At 42.0% G+C, this 14136-nt stretch overlaps 1 protein-coding gene across 1 annotated transcript in view; it reads right to left on the reverse strand.

Annotated features, from left to right (window-relative positions):
- Window positions 1-14136, reverse strand: part of SH3PXD2B (SH3 and PX domains 2B) — a 171296-nt gene that overhangs the window by 93527 nt on the left and 63633 nt on the right. The window contains exon 3 of the mRNA XM_040406366.1: window positions 12091-12166. Coding sequence (XP_040262300.1) covers window positions 12091-12166 — 76 coding nt within the window. The remainder of the gene's footprint in view (window positions 1-12090; window positions 12167-14136) is intronic.

Raw genomic sequence — 14136 nt, forward strand, 5'->3', positions numbered from 1 at the left:
CCATTTCCCATGTTGAGATGATCTCCATTTGTTAACAGTCCTTCTCACTATAGAATGGTGAGTTTCTGATGTTCTGAGTTCATTGACAGAGTCTTTTCTTCTTGTCATGATGTTCCCTTAGCTGTGGATATTGCAGATGGGTATATTCTGGAAGATTTTCATCTGTGGAAAACCCACAGCAGACCTGTCCGGTGTGGACGTACCCTAAGCATACACATACATGTAGTGGTAATGTGCTGCACAGGCAAGAACCAAGTGGAAAATACAAACATGGTTCTGCTCTCATGTGATATGTTCTGTATAAAATTGCACTTTCTTTGCATCATGAGGTGTGTCATGTACTTTTTGTTTCACAAGACATGTATTCATATATAATGAGGTGATCTCTATGAACTCTATAAAGCTGAGCTGTGGTCAAAAACCTCATTCCTAAATTTCTATTTCTCATTTAAAATGATTATACAATGGTCTAAGTTGGCCCAGACACTGACTCCCCTGGAAATGTTCTATTTTACAGACACATATGTAACATATACCATACATTAGCTTGTCTCATCCGAGAACATCCCCAGTGCTGATCAACACATAAAATGGCAACTGAATGAGTTGCTTGATTTTGGGAATTAAAAGTGAGGTTCTGTTATCGCTGTCCTCAAGAAGTATGTAAATGCATCAGTATGATTAATATGGGGCCGTAGGAGTAGTTCTATAGCAAGCAGATGTTTTCCATACGTTTCATCAGGTCAGGAGACCGGGAAATGCTGTGTCCTAATTTCACCTTCCCTCCCATAACAAAAGTATAATAATGTCATCATCTTCAGACTCAGGGATAAAATGCACAAAAGCTTCATATCTGTAGTCAACACTAGTTTCCTCATTAGAACTTTAACCACCTCCTGACCGCCTAACGCAGGGATGCGTCCTGCGGGCGGCCGGGTTATTCCTCCTGGACGCATATACGCGTCATCTCGTGAGAGCCGAGATTTCGCGCGCATGCGTGCGCGTTCACAGCGACGCGCAGCTGAGAAGTTGATCTACAGCCTGCACACTGGCCGGCTGTAGATGCGATTTTTTTAACCCCAAAAAGGTATATTAGACGCTGTTTTGTTAACAGCGCCTAATATACCTGCTACCTGGTTCTCTGGTGGTCCCTTTTGCTTGGATCGACCACCAGAGGACACAGGCAGCTCTGTAAGTAGCACCAATCACCACACTACACTACACCCCCCCCCTGTCACTTATTAACCCCTTATTAACCCCTGATCACCCCATATAGACTCCCTGATCACCTCCCTGTCATTGATCACCCCCCTGTAAGGCTCCATTCAGATGTCCGTATGTGTTTTGCGGATCCGCAAAACACGGACACCGGCAATGTGTTTCCGCATTTTGCGGATCCGCACATTGCCAGAACTATATAGAAAATGCCTTTTCTTGTCCGCAAATGCGGACAAGAATAGGACATGTTCTATAGGTTCTACAAAAAACGCAGTGTTCGCCCAATCAGGCCAGAATTTATTTTTTTCTCATCACTGCAAAAACACCGTAAAATCGCTGCGGCGCTATAAAGATCACTTTTGAGGGACATGGCGAGTTCATAGAAGATTTATTTTGTTGGGCACAAGTTAGCGGAAATTGATTTTTTTTTATTTTTTTTGTTTTTTCTTACAAAGTCTCATATTCCACTAACTTGTGAAAAAAATAAAATCTTACATGAACTCACCATACCCCTCACGGAATCCAAATGCGTAAAAATGCCCTGTCAAATCCTAAAGGTACTCATTGGAATTTGGGCCCCTTTGCACATCTTTGCTGCAAAAAAGTGTCACACATGTGGTATCGCCGTACTCAGGAGAAGTAGGGCAATGTGTTTTGGGGTGAGAAGTAGTTTGGAATTCAAATGCGTAAAAATGCCCTGTGAAATCCTAAAGGTACTCATTGGAATTTGGGCCCCTTTATGCACCTAGGCTGCAGAAAAGTGTCACACATGTGGTATTGCCATACTCAGGAGAAGTAGGACAATGTGGTTTGGGGTGTATTTTTACATATACCCATGCTAGGTGTGAGAAATCTCTGTAAATTGACAACTTTGCATAAAAAAAATTAAAAAGTTGCAATTTACAGAGATATTTCTCACACACAGTATGGGTATATGTAAAAATACACCCCAAAACACATTGCCCTACTTCTCCTGAGTACGGCGATACCACATGAGTGACACTTTTTTGCAGCCAAGATGCGCAAAGGGGCCCAAATTCCAATGAGTACCTTTAGGATTTCACAGGGCATTTTAACGCATTTGGATTCCAAACTACTTCTCATGCTTTAGGGCGCCTAAAAAGCCAGGGCAGTATAAATACCCCACAAGTGACCCCATTTTAGAAAGAAGATACCCCAAGGTATTCCGTGAGGGGCATGGCGAGTTCATAGAAGATTTTATTTTTTTGGCACAAGTTAGCGGAAATTTTTTAATTTTTTTAAATTTTTTTACAAAGTCTAATATTCCACTAACAAATGACCACATTTCAGAAAGTAGACACCCCAAGGTATTCACTGAGGGGCATAGTGAGTCCGTGGGAGATTAAAAAATTTTTTGCCAGAAGTTAGCAGAAATGGAAACTTTATTTATTTATTTTTTCCTCAGAAAGTGTCATTTTCTGCTAACTTTTGAAAAAAAATTAAATCATACATGACCTCACCATGCCCCTCCGCGAATACTTTGGGGTATCTTCTTTCTAAAATGGGGTCATTTGGGGGGTATTTATACTATCCTGGCATTCTAGCACCTCAAGAAACATGACAGGTGCTCAGAAAGTCAGAGCTAATTCAAAATGTGGAAATTCACATTTTTGTACCATAGTTTGTAAACGCTATAACTTTTGCGCAAACCAATAAATATAAACTTATTGGATTTTTTTTATCAAAGACATGTAGCACAATAAATTCTGACACAAACTTGTATAGAAATGTAATTATATTTGAACAATTTTACCAGAAAAAGTTAAAAATACACTTTTTTTGAGAAAATTGCGGTCTATTTTGATTAATATCAGAAAAACTAAAAATGTCAGCAGCTATCAAATACCACCAAATGAAAGCTCTATTAGTGAGAAGAAAAGGAGGTAAAATTCATTTGGGTGGTAAGTTGTATCACCGAGCAATAAACCGTGAAAGTAGTGTAGTGCAGAATTGTAAAAAGTGGTCTGGTCATTAAGGGGGTTTAAGCTAGGGGGGCTGAGGTGGTTAAAAGGAGCGATCCACTTTTTTACACTGATGACCTATCCTCAGAATAGGTCTTCAATATCAGATCAGCGGAGGCCCAACTGCCGGCACCCCCACTGATCAGCTGTTTGAAGAGAAAGCAGTGCTCGTACAAGCAGTGTCTTCTCTTCTCTGTTTACCGGCTCACCATGGACATTGCAGTGGTCCGGAGAAAAAAAAAATGTGGCGCTACCTTGGAAGATGATAAATTGCAAGGGTCTATTTCTTTGAATCACAACCTATTAGACATTATTGATGATATGGGGCTTGGGAACAGAGAATAATTTTCTTTGGTGAGACCAAGGAACCCCAGTCTGACCATCCCAACTTCTGTATATTTTTCTTGTAATGGTCTTCTGCAACTGTGCTGCAATATGACTGCAATATGCAGAAAATAAATCTCTTCAGCATATGAAAGCTGGCTGTAGTGTAATGTATCAGGTTCTTTAAAATAGCATTATGCCACATCCATAGCAGAATGTCAGGGATTTCTATTTTCCTCCCCATAAATAACAATGAGGAAAACAATGGTGATAAAGAGACATATGTAAAAATCACCCCCATAAAAATTCTTGGATCAAGTGACTAGCTGCTTGGACAGCTGTGTCATAGTATGTAAAGTCCATAGTGATGCCACGCCACATGGCACTATGGAGAAAACTTCACTGCAGGGGGCAACAATTCCCTCAGTGGCTTGACGACTTACGAGCAGCCTTACAAACCCATGAACATCCCTTTGTCCCTTTAATCAGTCAACAAGGACATGAGGACGAGAGCTAACTTTGAGAGTAAATTTTGAGATTTGGGGACACAGAGACAACAGTCCCAGCACAACAGGCATCCTAACTGTTGCAATAAAAGAAATATTATACATCTGTAAAGCAGATTGTTTGTGGAAGTATTCCGATATCAGGAAAGGATAGAATGAGGTGTGAAATTGCTGATGGCTTAGTAAGTGAAGACTGAGGGTCTCACGCTGTTTCCTGTACTGTACAAATTGGAGACAACACATCCTCCTAGAAAGGTGTCAAACTACTTGTGCAGGATGAGTGGGTAAATGAGGTCAGTGACCTCTGCTGTCAGACACCTCCGGCAGGTCTTCAACATGCCCTAGCCTTCTTTTCCCAGATATCAATAATTTATGTGGTATAGCAGAGGGTGATTGCCCCATTCACACAGTCTTTTATAGATGAGGCAATCCTCAGCTTAGAGATGTCTCATCGACATATCAAATATTTCATAATGGTGGACATGAAAGAGGCCACTAGGGAAAAAATGTTCTGCATTGTAGAAGGAATAAAAAGACAGTTGTTGGAATGTTCTGCTGATGTCAAGAGGACCTGACAGCGACAATGTGTTTGAGGGAGTCCCCTGCCATCTGCTGTCGGGGGGAACAAGGTATCGTATGTTGGCTTTGGGTCCATTCAGACATTCGTTGTTCTTGGTCCGCATCCGTTCTGCAATTTTTCGGGACTGTTGCAGACCTATTCATTTTAATGGGGTCGCAAAAGATGTGGACAGCACACGGTGTGCTGGCGACATCCGTAGTTCCGTTACGCGGCCCTGCAAAAAAGACAGGGCATGTCCTATTCTTGTCCGTGGACAAGAATAGGCATTTCTATCATAGGGCCAGCCATGAGCGGTCCACAAAATGTGGAATGCACACGGCCGATATCCGTGTTTTGCTGATCACAAAACGTGTGGATGGACCCTTAAAGTAGTTTTTCACATTCCTGATATTGCTGACCTTTCCTCACGATAGATCATTGATATCTAATCACTGAAGATCTGACACCCCACACCCAACCTATCATCTTTTCCCAGAAGTCTTTGGTGATGTAATTAGCACTTAAAATGGAACAGGAAGCACAGCGCCGTTGAAAGTGTACTGGCTGTGCTGGGGTATTGCAGCTCAGCACCCAATGACATGGATAGGAGCTGAGCTGCAGTAACCCAACATTGCCACCACACTTTCAAAAAGGCAATATCAACAGACTTTACCATATTTTTTGTTCTATAAGATGCACCTAGGTTTTAGAGGAGGAAAATAAGAAAATAAATATTTTTCATCAGACCCCAATCTTCATCATACCTCAGATCAGACGAAAAATAAATAAAACAACTTACCTCTCCTGTTATGGACAGCAGCACCACTTGGAAGATCCAGGGCACTCTTCCTGCAGCCCTGCACTGTGACTGGATGTTGCACAGCGTGGCACACAGAGAAGACCAGGGAGCCATCACTAATACAAGCGCTAGCAGCACTACACTCACCAACTGTACTAATAAGCGCTTCCATAATGTAAGCACTCATTAGTATTCGCTTTATAAGACGCACTGCCACTGCAATAGCTGATATCCAAAACTAAAATACACATTGGTTGGCTATATATAAAACACTAACAAAATTTCATAAAGGCAAGAAACCAAGATCTTTTATTCTCAAAGTCCTGCTCCCAATATGGGTGACATTCTTTTTGATACACAATTAATTACTGTACTAAGAATAAATAAATAAATCATTTGCAAGGTTCTGTAAAGTCTTTTAGTCACTCTATATATTGACCACGGTCTGTTTTATACACATTGAAGACTTGTCGTGCACAGTACAGTCTATTAAATGAATGGACGTTTGTCTCTCCATACAGAAGGATCAGTGTTCCTCACATACAACTTCCTTGGCAACAGACAAGCTTCAGCAGCACTCTTCTTAATGTCCAAAGACCTTATATAAAGGGGAATTTTCCCAAAATAAAAGGGCTATAGACAGAATAAAGGACATAATAAATAAACGTACAGAACAGTGGCGTCTATAGCTAAGAAGGAAGGAGAGAAGCAGGTAAAGGACTAATCATGTGAACAAAAATATTTTATATTTTCTAAAAGACTAATCATGTCTTTTCTATGTGTGGCTTTCCAATCTGGCCAGACTGCATTTACCCAGGTTTAGTTTTGCTTGGCTTCTGAACTGAAGGGTGGTTTTAGGACGTGGGAATGAGACATGCTGAAAATGCCAGCTTAGTATTTATTAGCAGTGAATTCATCCGTTTTAAACTGGACACTTCCTGCCCTGTTTGATATTGCGGCTGTGCCAGGGGTGGCCAAAAACTGACACAGCGCTCAGAAGCTCTGATGCTATCGTTTGGAGAGAAAATGAAGCAACTGGCAGCCACTCATCACCTTTACACAATTAAAGTTTTTTTTTCAAGATTTTTATACTAATGACCTATCCTCTGGATAGGTTATTATTATCTGATTGGTGGGGATCTAACACCTGGGACCTCCGCTAATCTGCTGTTTGAGAAGGCATGGCCTTCTCGCAGCTTCGCCTAAACCATGTGGCGTCACGTTCATTGGTCACGTGGCCTAGGCGCAGCTCTGCCCCAAAGAAGTGAATGGGGCTGAGCTGCGATACCAAGCACAGTCGCTATATAATGTACGGAGCTGTGCTTGGTGAGCTCGGAGAAGGCCAAAGAGCTACTGTGAGCAACGGTGCCTTCTCAAACAGCTGATCCAGAGCATAGGTCATCAGTATAAAAATCTCGGAAATCCTCTCCGTGTTTATGTTTGCCATGTATTATCATAGGGGAAGGGTTTCGTTGGAATACACAATGGGAAATAATAATATCAAATTAAAAGATGAGATGAAGGAAGTGATGGTATATTTAAAAAAAAAAAATATTTTCAGTGTTTAATCTGCCACTGGGCTTATCCCCCATAACGTCATTACTGTTAAATTAATAATAAAGAATACTTTGATTACTTTATTAATCCAAAACATCAAAATGTGTCTGGGAAAGTGCAGTCTCTGCCCATATGTAATGACTCCATAGTGCAATGATTACACATTTGGCTACAGGAACAGAGTTCTGCAGAACATCAGGAATAAAATTGCTGATTCATATTTTAAAGAGCCGAAAACTGCTGACAAGACCGTTCTGAACATAATGAGTAACAGAACATTTATGCAGATGTACACATTCAAGAAGAAGCCTACCCCGGTCATCTGGACTAGTAAAAGCTCGCCATGCATATTCTAAGTTCTGTCATTTAATCACTTAAAGGTGCTTTCCCACAAACCTTACCGTCTTTAAATGTGCAGGAAATGTAAATGTCAAGATTTTGTTAACTGGAAGAAACGTTAGGCCATTTCAAATGAAGTATCATTGCAATATACATGTAATTTTGTGTGTTTCTTATGTACAGTATATTTTCTGTTGGAGACCCCTGCTGTTTTTCCTGTGGCTGAAATTCTGGTTCACTTTCTTTGGTATGCAGTGGTGGACTGTATCTTCGGTGCTCCTTAACTCCTTTTAGTACTGGCTAAGTGAGCTCACAGTGAAGCAGCCCATACATCTTTCATTAAAGGGGTTGTGTCACTTCAGCAAATAGCATTTATCATGTAGAGAAAGTTAATACAAGGCACTTACTAATGTATTGTTATTATTCATATTTCTTCCTTTGCTGGCTGGATTCATTTTTCCATCATATTATACACTTCTTGAATTCAGCGGTTAAATTGACATACGCTCGCTCCCACAGTCCTGGCCTCCGGAGAGACCAGTGCTTTTTCGTAACTCCTGGAAATGAGCAGTGTATAATGTAATGGAAAAATGAATCCAGCCAGCAAAGGAAGCAATATGGACAATCACAATACATTAGTAAGTGCCTTGTATTAACTTTCTCTACATGATATATGTCATTTGCTGAACTGAGACAACCCCTTTAAGGTTTGTGGAAAAACACTTTTAACAAATGCACTCAGCCTTCACCATTTTATTATATTTCATATAATTTACTTGCCAGTAAGAGCTACAGTCATAATTCTGCAAAATCCTGAAGTCTCATCTTACAGCAACCCTTGTTATTCAGTACCTTCTTTGGAGTATAGACTTTTACAAGGCTCTGCACAGTATTGATGTGGTGAAAACTACAAATGGACTGCAGCTCTGAGGATTCCACTTTACAAGCTCAGAAACGACCTCCTGTGTGGGCCTCAGTCACAGGATCCATTACAAAAGCAGGACAATGTAGCACAGCATGCTGGTAAATTGCCGCGTTGCCTGATGGAAACCCGACAGACCCCATTATAGTCAGCTCCAGAACTGAACAGAAAGGTGGAAAAAAAAACTATGTACAAAAGAACAGTGGTCACTAATTGTCGCAGCAAAAAGCAGAAATCTGAATACAATACAGTGTGTAACACTAGGTCAGGTGTTAGGACTAATAATTCAAATGCCCCTTATGTCCTGAGTGGGTGACAAAACTGGCAGAATTGCTAGTGGAGAGGATGGCAGAGAAAATACCAGCCTACAGTGCTAATAAGCAGCTTCTAAGGCCGTAACCAGAAGACAGTGTTAGAAGATAGGCTGTCACTTAGTAAGGGATGGACAACTCCTTTAAAGAGGTTGTCTAAGATTTTGATATTGATGGCCTATCCTCAGGATAGGTGAACCAATATCAGATAGACGGAGATCCGATTCCCGGAACCCCCGCCGAGCAGCTGTTCTCAGAGGTTCATCGGTGACATATCTTTAGCGCAGATCAACCCCATTTATGTAAGCTGCAAGGAGGCCACAGCGGTCATAGCCATCTCAAACGACTGATTAATGGGGGTGCCTGGAGTCGGACCCTTTCCTGAGGATAGGTCATCAATATTAAATACCAGGACAACCTCTTTAATGAAGTCTCATGCGCCGGTTTATATAAAATCCTGGTTTCACAGAAGCTGGAGTACCAGAGGTTGCCGACCCTTGATGTACACGATAAGGTACATACACTACACAACAGAATTACATTATTTGAAGCCGTAATTACATTTCATTCAGTCTAACATTATAGCTCTCCATCCTCTTTACATTATTAGAAGCAGATGTCTACCAGAGAGCTCTAAGGAAAGCAGAATCTAATAAGTGGATCTGCTCCACCTTTACTTACTTCTATATCAGGTCATCCTAGTAATGAGAATTCGATTATCGGTAACAAAATGAAATCGCAACCCAGGACTTCCGTTCATCACTTTGGAAGAATATGCTATATTTTGTCATCCAGACATCTTAAAGTACAGTTAAATGAAACTCCCTCTTGAGTGTCCGGCAATAGCCTTATATAATGGTACTGGAATCTACAAGTCCCTGCCTCATCGCGGGACTAAAGAGCTAAGCTCGCAGCATACAGAGAGTACAACATGTAGGCCATCAAAATAAGTGTTAAAGATACTGAGCCACGAGCACCACCATCTGAATTACATATAATTATATACACTGCTCAAAAAAATAAAAGGGAACACAAAAATAACACATCCTAGATCTGAATTAATTAAATATTGTTCTGAAATACTTTGTTCTTTACATAGTTGAATGTGCTGACAACAAAATCACACAAAAAATAAATATGGAAATCAAATTTTTTAACCCGTGGAGGTCTGGATTTGGAGTCACCCTCAAAATTAAAGTGGAAAAACACACTACAGGCTGATCCAACTTTGATGTAATGTCCTTAAAACAAGTCAAAATGAGGCTCAGTAGTGTGTGTGGCCTCCACGTGCCTGTATGACCTCCCTACAACGCCTGTGCATGCTCCTGATGAGGTGGCGGACGGTCTCCTGAGGGATCTCCTCCCAGACCTGGACTAAAGCATCTGCCAACTCCTGGACAGTCTGTGGTGCAACGTGACGTTGGTGGATAGAGCGAGACGTGATGTCCCAGATGTGCTCAATTGCATTCAGGTCTGGGGAACGGGCGGGCCAGTCCATAGCATCAATGCCTTCGTCTTGCAGGAACTGCTGACACACTCCAGCCACATGAGGTCTAGCATTGTCTTGCATTAGGAGGAACCCAGGGCCAACCGCACCAGCATATGGTCTCACAAGGGGCCTGAGGATCTCATCTCGGTACCTAATGGCAGTCAGGCTACCTCTGGCGAGCACATGGAGGGCTGTGCGGCCCTCCAAAGTAATGCCACCCCACACCATTACTGACCTAATGCCAAACTGGTCATGCTGGAGGATGTTGCAGGCAGCAGAACGTTCTCCACGGCGTCTCCAGACTCCGTCCGTCTGTCACATGTGCTCAGTGTGAACCTGCTTTCATCTGTGAAGAGCACAGGGCGCCAGTGGCGAATTTGCCAATCTTGGTGTTTTCTGGCAAATGCCAAACGTCCTGCACGGTGTTGGGCTGTAAGCACAACCCCCACCTGTGGACGTCGGGCCCTCATATCACCCTCATGGAGTCTGTTTCTGACCGTTTGAGCAGACACATGCACATTTGTGGCCTGCTGGAGGTCATTTTGCAGGGCTCTGGCAGTGCTCATCGTGTTCCTCCTTGCACAAAGGCGGAGGTAGCGGTCCTGCTGCTGGGTTGTTGCCCTCCTACGGCCTCCTCTACGTCGCCTGATGTACTGGCCTGTCTCCTGGTAGCGCCTCCATGCTCTGGACACTACGCTGACAGACACAGCAAACCTTCTTGCCACAGCTCGCATTGATGTGCCATCCTGGATAAGCTGCACTACCTGAGCCACTTGTGTGGGTTGTAGACTCCGTCTCATGCTACCACTAGAGTGAAAGCACCGGCAGCATTCAAAAGTGACCAAAACATCAGCCAGGAAGCATAGGAACTGAGAAGTGGTCAGGTCACCACCTGCAGAACCACTCCTTTATTGGGGGTGTCTTGCTAATTGCCTATAATTTCCACCTGTTGTCTATCCCATTTGCACAACAGCATGTGAAATTGATTGTCACTCAGTGTTGCTTCCTAAGTGGACAGTTTGATTTCACAGAAGTGTGATTGACTTGGAGTTACATTGTGTTGTTTAAGTGTTCCCTTTATTTTTTTGAGCAGTGTATATATATTCGATAAAATGTGTATGTAGAGCGCTACCTTCTGTTTGTGCTTTTCATTTTTTTTCGGCCACCTTACTGAGTTGGTCGCACACTCTCAGGTTAAATCTTCAACTGTCACCAGCCATATTTTCCTTAAATAGATTGTCATTTTTTACATCAATCATGGCAAAACCCCTTTAAAATGATTGTATATGGCAAGGTTTCTGAGGTTGAATCCACGCTGATCTGCAGAATGAAGGCGACACAGTGCAGGTAGATCGGGGAGTGGCGATATGCAGGGAAAACACCAGAGCTCTGTTCCCTTTCTTCAAGAGTTTGGACCTCCACCAATCATAAAGTCATGACATATCCTAGCAATATGCCATCATTTTATAAAGTGGGAAAAATCATTTCAGGCTGCTGGTTTTATGAACACAATGAGGAAAATGTATCAAGTCTGCTATATCCATACACCAGTCTTGATCTCCCTGCGCCGGTGTAAATCGGGCACATCTCTGCCCTGCTGTGCACCAGAAACTGAAGTCTACGCCAGCTGCAGGCTGGCATAGACTTCAGCTATAACTTCTGGCACTTTCTTGCGAAAGTTCTAATAAATCTGGTGGGCTGTGCAAAGCCCCTCTCCCTCCTGAAAAGTGCCAAGAAGCTTTAAAATGATGGTGCACATATGGCGTGCGCCATAACTTGTGACTTTTTTACGCCTATTGTAGCGTAAACACATTAATAAATGCCCTCCAACGACTCTACCTCAAGTGATCTACCCAACATTCAAATACTTTTATCAGCCATTGATAAGTCCCAATCGTATTGGTCAAAGCCTGAAAAGTGATCTCTGTCTGGCTCTGAAATTTCAATAAGATACATGATTTTATCCAAGAGTGTCAGAACTGTGATAAGGCTTCATTCACACTAGTCTTCTATAGCTGTTGGTGGGAAGCCAATATGAGATTAAAGAAGACCTTTCCTAAAAAGAAACTTCAAATAGCACAAACCTGGTAAGAATGGGATAATCCTTTGTTTGGGATCCTTCTGCCCACCTTCCACTGGAAACTTGTCCAGTATTTGCATCTGAAACAGAATGGATTGACATATTAATGGCATTCTACTCTAAAAGCACAAGGCACACATATTTTGACAGCAATCTATTTCCTAAAATGTAACTAAACTTCTTAAGCACCAGATGCCAGGTTAGATCATATTACACAGATCTTCTTTTACATCTTCTAGTACATTAGAAAGAATTGGAGCAATTAATACAAAAGCAAGTAAATGAAGCAGACACTTCAGCAGTCATTTGATGGCTGTCACATGATCTTGGCTCTATCCTCAACCCCTTCAGGACCGTGCAATTTTTCACTTTTTTTCCATATTCTGACCACCAAAACCTTTTAAAATTATCATCTACGAAGCTGTGTGAGGGTTCATTTTTTGTGGGCCGAACTTTTGTTTTTACTGATACAATTTTGGAGTGTGCATGCCTTTTTGATTTTTTTTCCCGTAAATAAAGGGCTTCCCCCAATCTCTGCAAAAGCCGCCTCAGATGCCGTGGTCACAATCGATCATAGCATCTATGGGGTTAAATGTCTGTGATCAGCATTATCGCTTATCGCAGACATTATCACCGGGTGTCTGCTGTTTAAAACAGCAGAAACCCAGCAGCTATGGCGCCATTGTTAAAGACCAGACTTCCACTGTACGTGTACGGTGGAGGTCAGGAAAGAGGACCTGTCAGCTCTCTTGACTTGTCGGTTTTAGTAAATGCTTTTATTCCCCATGAAACAATAATTCTACAACATTTTCTTACAATTCTGCATTGTACCGTTCCTATTATTGATTCTAGAAATTTATGAACAGAGCGTTACAATTCTCCTTGTCAAAGGGTTGTGTTGGGAATACATTCGCTTTGCGGCCAAGTACCACGTGGCTTGAAGAGCCAAAGCAGCATCATATTAACTAATTAGAACTGCATTGTTTATTCGTTCCTCATTGTTAAAGGGGTTGTTCCATGAAAAATATTGTACAGTTTTCATTACAGCATCTGGATCGGAATACTTTTGCAATTACTTTTTGTTATTAAAAAATTAGCATAGCCACTGAGTTATTCAATAAAATGTATCTGTATAGCGCCACCTGCTGTTTGGTCTTTTTCTTCTTCTTTTCATCCTTCAGCTGCCTCCTAAACTGTGATAGGGAGAGCATGGACACGCCCCTGAGCTGCAGCAGAAAAGAGACACCCCCTGAGCTGCCAGCTTCATATAAATCTAGCGGAGCAATGAATGGGGAGATCTCTGGATCCATATGAGGTACAGGGCTGGTTCTAGCTTTGCTAAAAAGAGGTTGTCATGTACTATCTGAGGTCTGATCGCCCTGTGTATCCATATCCTCAGGGTACGAGCAGACGGTGTGGCCCTGCTGCGGTTGGGTACCGCACAATCTCTAATTTAACTAATTACGACTGCACTGCCCAACGTATTCCTTCAATCTATTATTGTCAAATTGTACACAAAATTAGCAAGTCTCTCATGGAGCAATATCTAAACCTACAGTTTATGGTCGGATTCAACACAACAAACTGTAGGCTATGAAGATGGAAATTCAGATGGAAATTTTTTGTACCAAGAAGACGAATTAAGGTAGCCTTCTAATTCCTCTTAAAGTCCATATATTAAACGCCTACAAAAAAGGCAGGACGGTTAGTAGATATTTATTAATGTGAAATGTCTGACTGATCTCTGTAGGTCAGTGTACCCTCCCTTGTATGCAGAAGACTACCACCTAAACATGCACTGATGAATCCTAAATGAGAAAAGCACTGATGTCTAATCCTCATGTAAGTAATCAACCTCACCAGCGTAAAGACATCACCTAGAACTCCCATGTCAAGAGTCAAAAAGTAGGCTCATCTTATGGCCCTCCATGTGGTAGAAACTCAAATCTGCACCAGATAGGGGATGGCGTAGACTTGAGCTGTAAATGACAGTAAATCTGGCTAGCCGCGGAGGGTCCACCCACTTCTGCTAAGTGCGTCCCATTTCCCG

The sequence above is a fragment of the Bufo bufo genome, chromosome 1 (genome assembly GCF_905171765.1).
Source record: "Bufo bufo chromosome 1, aBufBuf1.1, whole genome shotgun sequence".
In the NCBI taxonomy this organism is placed as follows: Eukaryota; Metazoa; Chordata; class Amphibia; order Anura; family Bufonidae; genus Bufo; species Bufo bufo.